This window comes from Lethenteron reissneri, chromosome 52 (genome assembly GCF_015708825.2).
Source record: "Lethenteron reissneri isolate LAM-NWPU_2019-01 chromosome 52, ASM1570882v1, whole genome shotgun sequence".
Lineage (NCBI taxonomy): Eukaryota > Metazoa > Chordata > Hyperoartia > Petromyzontiformes > Petromyzontidae > Lethenteron > Lethenteron reissneri.
The window spans coordinates 7936682-7955489 of record NC_083830.1 but is presented as its reverse complement, the minus strand read 5'-3'; the positions used below and the strand labels follow the sequence as shown (position 1 = coordinate 7955489).

General features: G+C 51.2%; 1 protein-coding gene across 1 annotated transcript in view; it reads left to right on the top strand.

The window, feature by feature from the left end:
* The first annotated feature begins 3965 nt into the window (after positions 1 to 3965).
* PSKH1 (protein serine kinase H1) overlaps positions 3966 to 18808 on the top strand; it is a 49014-nt gene continuing 34171 nt past the window's right edge. The window contains exons 1-2 of the mRNA XM_061573212.1: positions 3966 to 4271; positions 13136 to 14995. Of these exons, the coding sequence (XP_061429196.1) occupies positions 14084 to 14995 (912 nt within the window). The 5' untranslated portion in view covers positions 3966 to 4271; positions 13136 to 14083. The remainder of the gene's footprint in view (positions 4272 to 13135; positions 14996 to 18808) is intronic.

Here is an 18808-nt window from a genome sequence, read left to right as displayed (position 1 = left end):
CGGAATTCCCTGTGGCACACTGGACAGGTCAGGGAGGATGTAGAGCTCTGAGGTGCAGCCACACGTCCTTCCTTGGTAGATTTGCGCTGCTGCCTCTTCAAGATGGCACAGGAGCGTCTCCTACTCTCACAGAGGACTCACCGTCCTGTACTTTTCTTCTCCAGGCAGGTCGGTCCTGTGCTAGGGGTTCCCAGCTTTTCAGGTCAAATCCAAAGCTCTTCAAGGAAGCTATCCTCACACAGACTGGGACAGGTGACGTTGGTCCGCACTTTGCCGTGACGCCTTCTCTAAGGTCAGGCTCCTCCTCCTGCACACCCCCACGGCATTTGTGCTGCCATCCACCGACCCTCGCTACTTGCCTCCACAGCGTTGGATTCCAGGCCAGGACATCTTTATATATATAGGATAATTTTTGTTAAAAATAAAAATCGCTACAACAGTGGGGCTCAGATTTGAGCCAAACTAAAGGGTTAGTAGGCTTAGGGGCCGTCCATAAATGACGTCATGCACCTGGGGGGGGGGGGTCAGACATTTGTGACGATGTGTGACAAGGGGGGGTGGGGGTTTGAGAAATGTGACGTCACATCAAAATGCGCAACTTTAAATAAATATAGACAACATGTTATACTTAATTAAATAGACTTTTTAATAAATATTTTCTCCTACAACATCAGTACAGCGCCACATTAAATACGCACTACAATGACAATAGTTTAAAGCGATTTGAAGCATGTTTTATTTTTTGGGGGGTGGAGGGCAGAGCTTTGTGACGTCATATTTGAGGGAGGGGGGTCTGACTTTCTGTGACGCCGTGTGACGATTGGGGGGGGGGGGGCAAAAATCGTTCAAAATCGCGTGACGTCATTTATGGACGGTCCCTTAGGGTACAATTACAACGACGTAAAAAACACTTGGAGGACATTTCCATCGTTTTGCCGAACTAACGGCAGAGGGCGCCTATGGCAAGGTAAGGTCCAAACACTTCGAAGGGGTACCCTAGTTGCGGTGTATAAACATCGCCACTGGGGGAGACAAAGGCGGCCGGGCGTGGTGTTGGCCACCCACTCACCCCCTCGTGTGCCGTGCCGGCCTTCACAGGTGCTACTCGCCAACAGCGCTTGCCTCACACAGTCTGTTAAGGCTGTACCGGGGAGCGGGGGGTGGAGGTCTATGTCTTTGATGTAAGGTCTGTCCCCGTGTTCTTAAAAGGCGTAGTAAGATTTAAAGCTTTCGTGACTGCAGGGATTCATCTTCTTGGTTCATTCGGTAAAGTCACGTAGAAGGGAAATAATAAAATCATAAAAATAAAATTTTTAAATAATTAATTTATTATGGTTTCTTTTTTTTCGCTACAATAACAAAATAAAGTAATAAAAATAAAACATATAAAATAATAATTTAATTATGTTGTATTTTTATAATTTTATTTTATTACTTCCCTTCTACGTGACTTTACCGAAAGAACCAAGAAGAGGCGTAGCAAGGTGTAAAAAAATATGACACAAACAGAGTCCAATATTTGCCCACGAAATTTTCCCGTTCGTGCTCCCACGATGAAATGTGAACGAATTGTTATTTATTGGGCAGGGGGCACGTCGCCATGGCTCGATGGGGGTGTTATGGATGGATGTTTCGAGAATAATGGACGAAGTGGCAGCCAATGATTGGAACGGCCACCGATTTAAGTGAATAGTTGAGCTCAGCTCGCGCGCGGATGATGCTGCCGGGTGGATTGTTACATCGCGAAATCGCGCGAGAGATGCTGGCGGTTTGGGAAGCGAGTCCTTCATCCAGCAGTGGATTTGACCATGGCTGCTTCTTTAACTATTTGTGGCAAAACGATTAAACTCGTCGGTATTTTGCTTGTTATGACATTTTTGTTCGAACAATTAGCAACAATTTTTTTTGGGAAATTGGCCCACCCTCCTTCCATCCAGAAAACACAACGCCCATCCCAAAACAAGACGGTCATAGCGAATTAAATAGAGCCGACTCTAAGCCGGTATCGAGAGACAATGCAAGCACACCAACATCACTGGCGAGCCACGGGCAGATCGGAACCGCGGTTCCTCAAACACAACCGCGACTTTTCACCAACCCTGCGCTGGTCAGGGTGGTGAAGTATGGTTAAAAAAACAAGAATAATCCACTCACGACCTGCAACGGCGCGGGGGAGGCCTTGACACGGCAGGAGGGGGCATCGGAGGTATGAGACTTGGCTCAGAGTCACTTCTACGACACATCTCCATATATAAAAAGGCAAAGTTGTAATTATGTGTGTCTGTTCAAAATGTTTAGCATACTTCCCGACATGCAACAAACTTGAAATTTGCCATGTGGGTACTTTCCAGACTGTACATCATGCAAAAATTATAAAAATACACTTTATTATTTTTTTTTGGGGGGGGAACTCAATAATGCATTTATTTTTTGCACGGCAAGTGAGCTGTGACGTCACATCTGTCACGTGACCTGCGCACGTGGAAGCGTAACGCGTTGTAGTGTAGTGGGTAGCGCTACGCTGCGCTACGAACCCGACGACCCGAGTTCGATTCCCGCTCACGACCACCACCGGTGACGATTATTTGAACCGCTCCTGGGCCCTCCCCTAGGTCGACTCAGCCTCAAGCGAGTAACTGGTGTGTGAACATCGCCACTGGGGAGACAAAGGCGGCCGGGTGTGGTGAATCCAAGTCCCGGGCGAAGCTGGGTAGTACAGCTAGTTCAAGACGAAACTAAAATCCCTGGGAAACATCTGAGTCGGAATTTTCGTCTCCCTTGGACGAGGCGACGTGGATTTTGATGCTGCTGCTGCTGCTGTTGACGATGGAACCTTCACCACGCTGTCGTGCGCACACGTCTGCACTGTGCGTAGGACTTCTTTCGCACCGTACGTAGTCAACCGTGCTAATCGGAAGTGCCACGTGACCAGTAGTGGTCTAGATTGTATTGTAATTATAGTACAAACTAAACTCTGAACTTGTTTTTATTTGACCAGTTAAGGCCCACTGAGCTACTGCAGCTCTTTTTCAAAAGCGACTTGGCCACAAACGAAAGCTCAACGAAGTGGCTTATCATCGTCACGTGGGAATGTAAAACAGCCAAATACTCTAAACGCGCGACGTTGATTCTAAATGCGGAGGGAAAACCCGGAGGACCCGGAGAAAAATCCATGCGACCCCGGGGAGAACATGCAAACTCCAAATACACAGCAGCAGGCGTCAAGGTCGGGATCAAACCCACGACCTCCTGTACACCAGGCGAGGGGGTTAACATCTCCTAGCCACCGTGATGATGATGAGAGAGAGACACGCAAATTCCAAATATACAGCAGCAGGCGTCAAGGTCGGGATCGAACCCACGACCTCCTGTGCACCAGGCGAGGGGGTTAACATCTCCTAGCCACCGTGATGATGATTAGAGAGAGAGACACGCAAACTCCAAATATACAGCAGCGGGCGTCAAGGTCGGGATCGAACCCACGACTTCCTGTGTACCAGGCGACGGCGTTAACATCTCCTCGCCACCACAGCACCAGTACAAACCGAAAACGTCCTAATGATACACAGAGGACCGCGGAGCTTGGGAAATTGTTGATAGAGCCGGCGAACTTATTATTTGTAACACAACCCACCGGCCCAACCAACAAAACCCATGAACATAATCCACCACGTGGAGAGGCGGGATACCTTACGGATGGATCCATATCGCCCTCAGTACCTCGCTTGCTATCGAGCAGTGGATGATGGGCAAAGCGGTGCTAGCAACAATTGTCATCCAGCGGGGGCCGTACCGGTTTGGTTGAACTTGCGGCTTCGGCATCGCTGGCGACCGCCACCAACGTTGGTGGGAGGAGCAAACCCATCATCCTCCTCCTCCTCAAGCCCTTCCCATCCGATGTTGTGGGCGGTTGCCACCAACCCCACTCGGACCCCACTCCCACCCCCCACCTCCTGCCTGCCTGCCTCCGCCGGCTCTTTACTCGCGAAAATAACTTTCAACCCACAGGGTCTCTCACCTCTCGCGCGCACTCCCGGCTCTCTTGGGAGCCCCGGGACGAGTGGCGAGCGACTTGTGCGGATCATCACACGAGGAGGGAAGGGAGTGGGAGGGGGTGGTGGTTTAAAAAAAAGAAGAATCTTTCTTGTGTTAGATCACTGGCGAATTGAATGTTGCATTTGTGTTGTTGTTGTTGGAGCGGGATAAGTCGCGCTGGAGTGGCAGGGCATGACCAGGACAGGAACTGCAGACGGACTGTCCATGAATTCAAGGTAATGTCATGATCATCATCCTCATCCTCGTCGTCATCGCGATGATGTCTCTCTCCACTGCTGGATTTTACGGGGGGGAGGCACGAGCCTCTCACGCGGTCTTGCAATGTGACCATCCATCGAGCCATCTGGAGCATCGTCATCAGCCGTGATTGATCCACTGCTGGATGAAAGCTTCGTTTTTCCAAGCCGTCACCATCTCTCTCTCTCCTCTCTCGTGTTCTCGCTTCGACGCTTTTAATTAACCTGGCACTCTGCGCGCATTCTCTGATTTCATCATCGTAGCTCCATCTAGGGCTGGTTTCCCTTGCCTCATTTGGCCCGACGTGGGGTGTCTATGAGATGTTAACTCCCTCGCCTGGTACACAGGAGGTCGTGGGTTCGACCTCGACCCTGACCCCTGCTGCTGTATATTTGGAGTCTGCGTGTCTCTCTCATCATCATCATCACCACGGTGGCTAGGAGATGTTAACTACCTCGCCCGGTCTACAGGAGGTCGTGGTTTCGAGACGCCTGCTGCTGTATATTTGGAGTTTGCGGTGTCTCTCCCCGGGTTTTCCCTCCACGTTCAGAATCACCGTCTTTGTGTGTTTGGCTTGCTGTGCACTGCCACGTGATGAGAAGCCCACCTCGTTGAGCCGATCATTTATGGCAGCCAGGCCGCATCTGAAAAAACACAGCTACTGTATATATAGTTCAGTGGGGGCCTTACTTGGTAAAATAAAATAAAAATAGTTCATAGTGTAGGTGCCTCCGATCACCCTTACCCAGCTTTAGCAACGTGTCATGCCCCCCCACACCACAGAGCCCCCACTCCCTCATGTTAAACAATTTCGAGGGCTTCTTAGTGATTTATAAGAAACGCGATTGGGCTGGAGCCAGTGGCACTCCGTGGAACGATGTCACGTTCCACGGACATCACTTTTGAGCAGATCGGACACGATCGAGTGATTCGTACGAAGCTAACGTTTCGTGTTACGGGTCCTTCTTTGGAGTCGGCAGTAGTTGTGTATGATCTTGATAAGTGGTTAATTGTCTTCAGTTGTTGTTGTTGTTTGGAAGTGTCATTTGAAGCTGAGCAAGTTGGACTGACTGCTAGACGACACTGGGACCTTACACACAGAGAGACAACGAACCTGCCCCCGTTTCGCCTTAACAGACTGTTGGGGCAATTGCTGTTAGCGAGGTAACACCTAATGAAGGCCGGCACGGCACACGAGGGGGTGGGGGATGAACCGAGTGTAATTATTAACACACCGCACCACGTACTCATTTGAGGCTGAGCAGACCTAAAGGGAGGCCGGTTCAGATAATCGTCGCCGGTGTTGATTTGCCGTGAACGGGAGTCGATCTTGGGGTCACCGGCTTCGTAGCGCGGTGCACTAACATTCCTCGCCATCGCCACACAAAGATCCCCCGTGTAGCCGTAACAGACTGTAGGAGCAAGTGCTGTTAGCGAGCACCTATGAAGGCCAAAACGGTACACGAGGGGGTGGGTGGCCAGCACCACGCCCGACCGCCTTTGTCTCCCCAGTGGCGATTTTTACACACCGCACTGGGTACTCATTTGAGGCTGAGTCGACCTAGGGGAGGCCCAGGACCGGTTTAGATAATCGTCACTGGTGTTGGCCATGAGCGAAAATCGAACCCGGGTCGCCGGGTTCATAGCGCAGCGCGCTAACCGCTGCACCACCGCTCGCCACACACACACACAGAGACACACACACGCGCGCGTGTTGTCCTGTAACAGCCCTTCCTCCACTCCACTGCTGGATGAGCGTGGCGGGTTTACCGTGACCGTACCTCGCCATACGCTTGACACACGCGCTAATTCACGTTTCGCGCACGTCGGCAACAATCTCGCATTTGCACAATACCGTACAGGAGTTTAAACATTCATGTACACACACACATCATCATCATTCATAATAGAGGGTGTTTTTGGGGGGTTCGATCGCGAAAATGTAGAAATGTGTCGTTAAAACCCGCCACCACCCGACACAGCCAACTAGTAAGGGTTGTGACGTAAACAGAACGTGGCCAATTCGTCACTAGTACAGCACTAGTGTGTAGTGTATAGTAATGTAGTGTATAGTGTATAGTAGTGTATTGTGTAGTGTATAGTAGTGTAGTGTATAGTGTAGTATAGTGTATAGTGTAGTGTAGTCTATAGTGTAGTGTATTGTGTAGTGTATAGTAGTGTAGTGTATAGTGTAGTGTATAGAAGTGTAGTGTATAGTAGTGTAGTGTATAGTAGTGTAGTGTATAGTGTAGTGTATTGTGTAGTGTATAGTAGTGTAGTGTATAATAGTGTAGTGTATAGTGTAGTGTATTGTGTAGTGTACAGTGTAGTGTATAGTGTAGTGTATAGTGTAGTGTACAGTGTAGTGTATAGTGTAGTGTATAGTAGTGTAGTGTATTGTGTAGTGTATAGTGTAGTGTAAAGTAGTCTAGTATATAGTAGTGTAGTGTATAGTAATGTAGTGTATAGTAGTGTAGTATATAATAGTGTAGTGTATAGTAGTGTAGTGTATAGTAGTGTATAGTGTAGTGTATAGTGTGGTGTATAGTAGTGTAGTGTATAGTGTAGTGTACTAGTAGAGCAAACCGGTGTGTTGGAGAGCCAAGCCACAACATTTACAATCCGAGTACGACGTTTCACCAGTAATTACAACCAGCTTCATCAGGCGACAGTCAGATATGTGGAGAAGTCCACCTGTTTCGTTCCTGATATTAGATGCGTAGATGTGGTGACCACGCTTCATCCTCATCATCATCATCGACGCTCAACACCGGCGCTTTGTGCCAGGCTGGGTGCACCTTGAGGGCCCACACGTGAAGTGTCGAAGGCTCGCTGCTGACAGGAGGTCACGTGACGGGCCCCCAGGTGGTTTGTGCCATGGGGCTGACTGCCCCAGGCGACCGGCAAATTGCGTCTCTGCGTTTTACCCTCCCCGGCGCTCCGCTCGTTGTTGTGAGCGTCGCTCCTCCCCTTCCACAGAGGCCGATCTTGTGACACCACTGGTAACGTTACCGTTCCATCGGCACATTTGTAAAAGCCACACAGTGCACGGAAATTGGTGTTGGGCAAATATCCCAATACGCGATTGAGTAATCGCCTGCAACATGGTCCCCGACTGCGAAAAACACCCGGCAGGACCCTCTTGAAAAGCGAGTCTTGAGACTTTAGTGTTTTAGTAGAACACAGATCAAGCTGGCAAGGGGGGTCCCATGATGTAGCTGCTCAAACTCCGAGCTCTCAATGTCCTCACAGTGGCATTGCCCTTGTGCCGGTCGCCTTTTGGCGTCGTCCTCTGGTCTAACACCGTTTGAGACGAGGCTCTATAAAAAGCTGTCTCTGGTGTGGACCAATCAGCTTCAAAGACAATGCCATCATAGACTATCAGAGCGTGTTTTTGTCTTTGCATGTTCACGCCTACTTCAGCAGTTTTTTTCTTGCTGTGGTTGTCCCACCTGATGACGATTGCTTGTGTTGCGATCGAAACGTCGTGATCTATTATTTTTCTATCTACGTGACTTTACCGAAAGAACCAAAGAGTAAGTATATGTGGTTAATGCAGGCAGGATTACTTGAAAAGGGATTCAGTTTGGTATATTTAACATCTTAACACAAATATCTCCCCGTAGAGCCTGCAAACAAACCGTTGGGGCAAGTGCTGTTAGCAAGTTAGCACACGAGGGGGTGGGTGGCCAGCACCACGCCCGGCCGCCTTTGTCTCCCCTATACACACCGCACCGGGTACTCGTTCGAGGCCGAGTTGACCTAGGAGAGGCCCAGCACCGGTTGAAGATAATCGTTCCTTGCTGGTGTTGGTGGTCGTGATCGGGAATCGAACTCGGGTGGCCGGGTTCGTCGCGCAGTGCGCTAACCGCTGCGCCACCGCTCCCCCATGTTTACACACAGACAAAGATCCCCCGTGTAGCCTTAACAGACTGTTGGGGCAAGTGCTGTTAGCGAGCACACACACACACGCGCGTTACTTTACACACTCAAAAACATTTACACACTCACATTTACACCTATTCACACACACATCCACACGTGGATTTTTACACGCAAACATTTACACACTCTGCACATCCATTCACACCACGGTAATTAACGACATGTACTCTCACACACACACAAAAGCTACTATTTTACACACACACACTCTCAGTCACAATCATTCAGACATGTGTGTATAATACATACACGTTAATTTACACACACACACGTTGACACAATCCCACACACACACACACGTTGACACGATCTCACACACATACGTTGACACAATCTAACACATACAAACGTTGACACAATCCCACACACACGTGGACACAATCCCACACACACACGTTAACACAATTACACACACACGTTGACACGATCTCTCACACACACACGTTGACACAATCTCACACACACACATTGACACACACACACGTTGACACAATCTCACACACACACGTTGACACAATCCCACACACACACACACGTTGACACAATCCCACACACACACGTTAACACAATCACACACACACGTTGACACGATCTCTCACACACACATGTTGACACAATCCCACACACACACATTGACACACACACACGTTGACACAATTACACACACACACTCTCACACACACGTTGACACAATCCCACACACACACGTTGACACAATTACATACACACACGTACACACACACACGTTGACACAATCCCACACACACACGTTAACACAATCACACACACACGTTGACACGATCTCACACACACACACGTTGACACAATCCCACACACACACACACGTTGACACAATCCCATACACACACACGTTGACACAATCTCACACACACGTTGACACAAACACACACACACACGTTGACACAATCACACACACGTTGACACAATCACACACACACACACGTTGACACAATCCCACACACACACACGTTGACACAATCTCACACACACGTTGACACAAACACACACACACGTTGACACAATCACACACACACACGTTGACACAATCCCACACACACACGTTGACACAATCCCACACACACAGACACGTTGACACAATCCCACACACACACGTTGACACAATTACATACACACACACACGTACACACACACGTTGACACAATCCCACACATACACGTTAACACAATCACACACACACGTTGACACGATCTCTCACACACACACGTTGACACAATCTCACACACACACATTGACACACACACACACGTTGACACAATTACACACACACACACGTTGACACAATCTCACACACACACGTTTACACAATCCCACACACACACACGTTGACACAATCACACACACACACGTTGACACAATCTCACACACACACGTTGACACAATCCCACACACACACACACGTTGACACAATCACACACACACACATGTTGACACAATCTCATACACACACGTTGACACAATCCCACACACACTCACACACACACACACGTTGAGACAATCACACACACACGTTGACACACACACACGTTGACACAATCCCCCACACACACACGTTGACACAATCCCACACACACACACGTTGACACAATCCCACACACACACACGTTGACACAATCTCACACACACGTTGACACAATCTCACACACACACGTTGACACAATCTCACACACACAGGGTACAGTGCACAAACAATCCTCCTCCTGCTGCCCGTGTGTACGGTCGCCTTGAGAACCAGGGAGAGAGAGAGAGTCCTGTTGGCTCACACACACACACCCTCTCCCACACACTCACCTACACTCTCACCCACACACACTCACGCCCTCACCCACACACTCACACACACCCTCTCCCACACACACACACACTCTCACCCACACACTCACCTACACTCTTACCCACACACACTCACACTCTCACCCACACACTCACACACACCCTCTCCCACACACACACACTCTCTCCCACACACTCACGCTCTCTAAACACACTCATCCACACTCTCACCCACACACTCATCCACACTCTCACCCACACACACACACACTCTCACCCACACACTCACGCTCTCTAAACACACTCACCCACACTCTCACACTCTCACACCCACACACTCACGCTCTCACCCACACACACACCCTCTCCCACACACCCACACACTCACCCACACACACACACTCTCACACTCTCACCCACACACTCACACTCTCACACACACTCACGCTCTCTAAACACACTCTTACCCACACACCCACACTCTCACCCACACACTCACGCTCTCACCGACACACACACCCTCTCCCACACACCCACACACTCACCCACACACACACACTCTCACACTCTCACCCACACACTCACACTCTCACACACACTCACGCTCTCTAAACACACTCTTACCCACACACCCACACTCTCACCCACACACACACCCTCTCCCACACACCCACACACTCACCCACACACACACACTCTCACACTCTCACCCACACACTCACACTCTCACCCACACACTCACGCTCTCACCCACACACACACCCTCTCCCACACACCCACACACTCACCCACACACCCACACACTCACACTCTCACACCCACCCACACTCTTACACTCACACACACTCTCACGTTCTCACACACACACTAACCCACACACACACCCACACTCTCACACTCTCACACACACACTCTCACCCACGCCCTCACACTCTCACACTCACCCACACACACACCCACCCTTTCACACTCACACTCTCACTCACATTCTCACACTCACCCACACACTCTCACCCACACTCTCACGCTCTCACACACACTCTCACACTCCTCACCCACCACTCACCCACCACTCACCGCACACCACTCACTCGCCACTCACCCACCACTCACCCACCACTCACCGCACACCACTCACCCACCACTCACCCACCACTAACCCCTCACCCACCACTCACCCACCACTCAGCCATCACCAACCGCACACCACTCACCCAGCACTCACCCACCACTCACCCACCACTCACCGCACACCACTCACCCACCACTCACCCACCACTAACCCCTCACTCACCCACCACTCACCCACCACTAACCCACCACTCACCGCACACCACTCACCCACCACTCACCCACCACTAACCCCTCACTCACCCACCACTCAGCCACCACTCACCCACCACTCACCGCACACCACTCACCCACCACTCACCCACCACTCACCCACCACTAACCCCTCACTCACCCACCACTCACCCACCACTAACCCACCACTCACCGCACACCACTCACCCACCACTCACCCACCACTAACCCCTCACTCACCCACCACTCACCCACCACTCACCCACCACTCACCGCACCCCACTCACCCACCACTAACCCCTTACCCACCACTCACCCACCACTCACCCACCACTAACCCCTCACCCACCACTGACCCAGCACTCACCCACCACAGCTGACAGCAGACAAGCCATCCTTACTCAGTAAGGTGAGACACACACGCCTCTCTGTTGCTTTCCTATAGTTTTGAGGTATTCACACTCACGCACACACTCACACACATATACACACACATACACATACACACACATACACACACATACACACTCACACACATACACACACACATATACACATGCACATATGCACACACACATATATACACACACATATATACATACACTATACATACACACATATACACACACACATATACACACACATACACACACATATACACACACATATACATACACCTATACACACATATACACACACACATATACACACACACACAAAGAGACAAAGATCCCCCGTATAGCCTTAACAGACTGTAGGGGAAAGTGCTGATAGCGAGCACCTATAAAGGCCGGCACGGCACACGATGGGGTGGATGGCCAACACCACCCCCGACCGCCTTTGTCTCCCCAGTGGCGATGTTTACACACCGCACCAGGTACTCATTTGAGGCTGAGTCGACCTAGGGGAGGCCCAGGACCGGTTAAAATAATCGCCACCAGCGTTGGCTGTGAGCGGGAATCGAACCCGCAGCGTAGCGCTGACCGCTACACCACCACTCCAAAGACAAATATGTACAACTCACGGATACTTACACGGGCAGGACAGAACAAATTCCTGCTTCCCAGGTTAATACCCCACGTACACGTCGTGGTGTCTGCGTCGGATCGATGTCGTTTAGACGCGCAGGTAGCCAGGCAGATAGGTCGGTGAGTGGGTATTAAGGTAGGTTGGTAGGCAGGCAGATAGGTCGGTGAGTGGGTATAAAGGTAGGTTGGTAGGCGGGCAGATAGGTCGGTGAGTGGGTATAAAGGTAGGTTGGTAGGCAGGCAGATAGGTCGGTGAGTGGGTATAAAGGTAGGTTGGTAGGCGGGCAGATAGGTCGGTGAGTGGGTATAAAGGTAGGTTGGTAGGCGGGCAGATAGGTCGGTGAGTGGGTATAAAGGTAGGTTGGTAGGCGGGCAGATAGGTCGGTAAGTGGGTATAAAGGTAGGTTGGTAGGCGGGTAGATAGGTCGGTAAGTGGGTATTAAGGTAGGTTGGTAGGCGGGCAGATAGGTCGGTAAGTGGGTATAAAGGTAGGTTGGTAGGCAGGCAGATAGGTCGGTGAGTGGGTATAAAGGTAGGTTGGTAGGCAGGCAGGTAAATATATTGATTGGTGGACAGATAAATATATTGATTGGTGGACAGGTGAATTCGTTGGTTGGGAGACATGCAGACAGATTGGTTGGAAGACAGGTGGAGAGGTTGTTAAGTTGTTGGACGAGGAGATATGTTGGTAGGTAGGTAAATATGGCAGAACGCTTTGTAGTGTTTAATATGAATTCCTCTTGTTGTTTCAGCATCACGAGGTGAGCTCGCCAACACCTTGAAGCGTCCGCTGTGTCTTCGTACAAGTTGAGATGAAGATCAGCCAGGACAAGGGCAAAGAGCTAGTTGGGGAGCTGTTCCTCGCCGACTGAGACGCCAGCTACAGATGTCCACCCGGGTACGGGAGCAGATCTACAACATTTAGTATCAAACGGTGTTTGAGAGACGACTGTTGGATTGAGTTGCTGCGGATTAATGAAAATACTTTTGTCAAGATAATCTCCATTGCTTCGTCCATCGTCTTCCTGAAGACCTGGTGTGCAGACGCCAAGATTTGGCATTCCATCATCTTGCGTTAATTACAAAGCTCCCAAGAGCCTCCTTCCTGCTAACAAATGGAGTGAACGTCACGTCCCCTCCTCACGCCAGGAATCGTACGTTCCTATCTGTTCCGTTTCTTCCCGAGAAAGTCCACCGAAGGCGGCAAGCTACCGGTCCACCTCCAGTTGCGCTCGCCGCTAATGAACCACAACTCTTCGCCGATCTCGTCAAGGAGCGTAGACCGTCACACGAACTCCGGTCGTCGTCGCAAGTGGCTTTCGGCTCGCCGTCGGACAAAGACGGTCGCCGCATCGCACGGCGCTTTCGGATGCGCTTCTGCGGCCGTCTGGAACGCTCTTTCGATATAAGGAAGCCGCCGGAGCTGTGCACTTTCAAATCGAGATTGAAAACTCATTTCCTTAAAGTAGATTTTTCGTGCTTAGTTCGTTGTCCTTCCCCCGCAATCTCCGATTGGCGCCGCCGGCCACGTACGGCGTGAAAGAAGCAGCTCAACGTGCAAACGTGCATTCAGTTACCACGACGGCCAGGCCTCCTCCCGCGAGCAGAAACCCCCCGCGGCCGGGCGATGTGCCAGGGATGAGTTGCGGCGGTGCGAGGGGCCCGGCCGAGGATACGAAGGAGAAGCCGGGGTGGGCGCAATGGGCTGCGGCAACAGCAAAGTCCTTCCCGAGCATCCGCGGGGAGAGGGCGCCGAGCACGCGGTCAAGACGGTGGAGTACACCGGCGTGTCCAAGCACGGCGGCGCCGACCTCCACGCGGTCAAGAACGGCGGCGGCGGCCCCAAGGGTCAGACGGACCGCGTCTCGGCCGCCTCGTCGGGCGGTCAGCGGAGGAACAAGGTGGCCAAGTACCGCGCCAAGTTCGACGGGCGCGTCACCGCCAAGTACGACGTGAAGGCGCTCATCGGCCGCGGCAGCTTCAGCCGCGTGGTGCGCGTGGAGCACCGGGCGACGAGGCAGCCGTACGCCATCAAGATGATCGAGACGAAGGCGAGCGAGGGCCGCGAGGTGTGCGAGTCGGAGCTGGGCGTGCTGCGGCGGGTGCGCCACGGCAACATCGTGCAGCTCATCGAGGTGTTCGAGACGCCCGAGCGGGTCTACATGGTGATGGAGCTGGCCACGGGCGGCGAGCTCTTCGACAGGATCATCAACAAGGGCTCGTTCACCGAGGCGGACGCCACGCGCGCCCTGCAGATGATCCTGGACGGCGTGCGCTACCTGCACAGCCTGGGCATCACGCACCGCGACCTCAAGCCCGAGAACCTGCTGTACTACCACCCGGGCGTGGACTCCAAGATCCTCATCACGGACTTCGGGCTGGCGAGCTCGCGGCGCAAGGGGGACGACTGCACCATGCGCACCACGTGCGGCACGCCCGAGTACATCGCGCCCGAGGTGCTGCTCAGGAAGCCGTACACGAACGCCGTGGACATGTGGGCGCTCGGCGTCATCTCGTACATCCTGCTGAGCGGGGCCATGCCCTTCGAGGACGAGAACAGGACGAGGCTGTACCGGCTCATCCTGCGAGGGCATTACAGCTACGCCGGCGAGGTGAGTCGCTCCGTCCGTCCGTCCGTCCGTGTCCGTGCGTCCAGCCGTTCATTCGGTCATTCGTATATATCCTGCGTTTGTTCAGCGCGGGGGATACCCTCTCGACCCGCGACTTCGTTTCGCAGTCCAGTACCGGCTTCCCCGAACCGCCCGCGCAAGCGACATTTGTGTGTCCCCGTGTCTCTGTGTGAACAAAGCACCGTAGCGCGCGTTCATCGGGTTGACGAGAGCGGTGGGTGGATGGGTGGAGCGGGGAGGCCGGTGGTGTTTTCGAGCTGGCAAACACCCCGCGTTCGTAACGTTGACACGGTGGCTTTGACTGTCACCTGCGCGGGAGGCATCGTCGCGGTGGCAGAGGTGACTGGGATGGGCAGGGAGGGTGGTGGCGGTGGTGGTGGCGCGTGTAGTTTCCCCCCCCCCCGCGCCCGCTGCCAAAGGTTCAGAACTGTAATTGAAATCTTTATTCGGCGCGAGGTAAGGACAGGGGTTCTTCCCCAGCCGTCTTTCGAATTCAGTCATCCGTTCACGTGTTCTATGCGCCGCCGGTGACCAAATCAACGGATGGGGGTGCCCCCCGAGCTCCCGTCACGTCTACTGGACATGTGTGAGAAAGGGCTTTATAGGTCATCGGATTCCTCCAGTATCAATAAATGAACCTTATGGCGGGACCCCGGTCCCATAAGCCTCCGGCTCTCGCATAAACCGCGTTGCGACGTCATTTTATGTGTGTTGAAAGCGAACGACACGGCGATCTGTTCCTCTCGACGAGCTCTACACGATGCGCTAATCAAAGTGTCAAAGTTTTTTTCTTCTGTGCATTCGTCCTCGCTGCTGCGCTTGGACATGACACGACAACAGAATGATCCGCGCCAGGTGGGTCGCGGCGTTTATGTGCGCGGTGGCACGGAGTCGCCAAAAATAAATTCATGAATTTCGTTTTTGACTTCCGTTTATTCGGGACCCCGGGGTCCCACCATAAGAGTCAAATATTCTGATTCTGAGATCTTGCAAAGCTAAGCAGGATTTGGCACCTGGATAGTGCTTTGGGGATGGGTGACAACCACGTTGGGAAGACACATTAAATAATAATAATATTCCAAATATTAAACTGGGTTGTTATTTATAGGCAATGGAATAATTTGTGTAATGAATATTTTCAGGGTCGCTAATTTGACTGGAGTTGGCGGGAGATAGCCACAGTGATAGCTGGCTGAATGTATCCTTGACGTGGTGTTCTGGGTACAGATATATATTGCATGTCGTTTACCGGCACAGACCCGGCTGACATTAATCAGTCTACTACTGGGCTGCTACGTGGTGAGCAGAGCAGCAATGGGGCATTTCAGTAAAATCCATGGTTGTGTTGTACTGTACTTCTATGCTCCCACGTCTATGCTTCGTGCCGTCGCACTGGCCAGCGTGGTGAAGCATGGTCAATTAACCCCTACGACTCGCACGGCGTCAGAACGCCCTCGTCCAGCAGTGGATGATTTCTGATTGATGATGATGGTGGCGGTGGTGGTGGCGGCGGTGGTAACGGCCACTATGGAGACGGAGCATTGAGACCGGTCGCACGTGCAGACGTGAGACGGATTGCGATGTGTGTGCGGAGAGGAATTGATCTAGCAGTGGATAAATAACGTCTCGTGATGATGTAGATGTCGGTCTTGTTTTTCTTTGTTGTTGTACAATGTTTAAAAATTAACCCGTAAAAACAAAGTTTTTCACTATAAATCCTTTATATGCGTGGCATCGGTTTTATTTTATTATTTATTTCTGTTTTTCTTGAGTAAGAGTTTCATTTTAATCACATTGGTATTTTAAATTAAATATGAAAAAAAAATTTTCCTATAAAGTGGAAAATTTTGGAATTTTTTTTTCACGAAAATAAATTGTCACGCACAACGAGTCTGTGTGCAAAATGTCAGCTCGTTTGGATCACGGGAAGTGGGTTAAAAACGACCGAAAGATTTGCACGGTCGTAAGCGCGCAAGCAAGCCAGTGAACTTAATATAAAGGATTTAATAAATAGCTGGCACTTCAAAAGGACCGGTTTTAAGCGAGCCTGACTCTGCCGATGATCAGACACCCAGATCGCGTAAATATAAATAAATTACACGTTTAAAAAATAAAACGACACGTTTATACTTAGATCGCGTGAATACAAATGTCGTTCAAAGACACATTTATACGACACGTTTATATTTAGGCGATCTAACCCCCCCCCCCCCTTCTTATGGATAATATTGTTCGCGAAAGCCTCCTGCGTGTTAAACCGAGACACCGAATGTTCAACGACCGGTTCTGGAGTTTTCTTGCATCGGATCAAATGAGTTGTAATCACGCGCTTCCGCAGAAGGCCGTGGTGGATGATGGGATGTGGGTAAAAAAGAAAAGCATTGATACATTTTTTCCCCCTGTCATCTGGAAGTGACACATTTAGGTGATGGATGGAAGAGGCCCTGTTTGCCTGCTTATTGTTCATTCAGTTAAATGTATACGCTGGAGTCCGTAGCTAACCAGGTGACGTCTATCCGTCACGGGTTGCGTGAACGCCAGGTGAACGCCAGGTAGACACGCCAGGTAACACGCCAGGTAACACGCCAGGTAAACACCTGGAAATGCAACGTTAAGGGTGGGGAAGTGGAGAGAGGGTTGTGACGGTGGGGGGGGGGGGGCTAATGTTTGCATTAGGTCCCACGGCAAAGCCCATCCATCCGTCCGTCCCACGAACTCTACAGCTCCCGGATAAAACGTCCCGAATTTTCACCTTTTTTTCAAGAATCCGGCGTGCGGGTGACGTGTTGCGCGACAGTGATGGATGAGCGTTCGAAATGGCGCGGGGCTGTGACCCCAACGCGTTTTACGCTATCCTCGTGTTTTGGTCACCAAGCCACCAACCACCTCCCCCCGCCCCCTTCGGACCCCTCCAACCCCCCCCCCCCCAACTTTAATCGCTCCTCGCATATTTCATGAACGCGTGGCGAGTGACTGTGAACTAATTAATGCTTCAGTAGCGCCGCAAGCGGCTGGCGGCGGGGGGCACCGTCGTGAACCCACGGCGACCTGTGTTCGATTCCCACCCACCGGCTATCATCATCATCATCGGCAGCGGAGGCGGAGATTCATACTTCGGAACCGGTCCTTGATGACCCCCCCCCTTACCCCCTTCACCAACTCCGCACTGACCAGCGTGGTGAAGTATGGTCAAACGACCCCCATTGACCGACACTGCGTGGAGGGGGGGGGGGGAGGCCCCTATCCGGCCGTGCGTTTGGCAATGGGCTGCGCGTTTTTATTCACGGCTGTACGTGACAATTCATCGCCTTTGTCGCACGTTGGCGAGTTGATAAAACTGTCAAGGTTCCAGGGGCTAAGGATGCGATGCAAACATTCTTGATCTCATATTCTTGGTTCTTTCGGTAAAGTCACGTAGAAGTGAAGTAATAAAATAATAAAAATAAAACATGATAAAATAAAATTATCACGACATTCTTCATCTTCTTGGTTCTTTCGGTAAAGTCACGTAGAATGGAAATAATAAAATAATAATAAAAATAATAAAAATAATAAAACATAATAAAACATAATAAAATTATTCTCACGATGTTTTGGCCACAACGCAAGCAGCCGTCCTCAGGTGAAGAACTTCACGTTTTGGCCACAACGCAAGCAGCCGTCCTCAGGTGAAGTTCTTCGGCCACAACGCAAGCAGCCGTCCTCAGGTGAAGTTCTTCACCTGAGGACGGCTGCTTGCGTTGTGGCCGAAGTTCTTCACCTGAGGACGGCTGCTTGCGTTGTGGCCGAAGAACT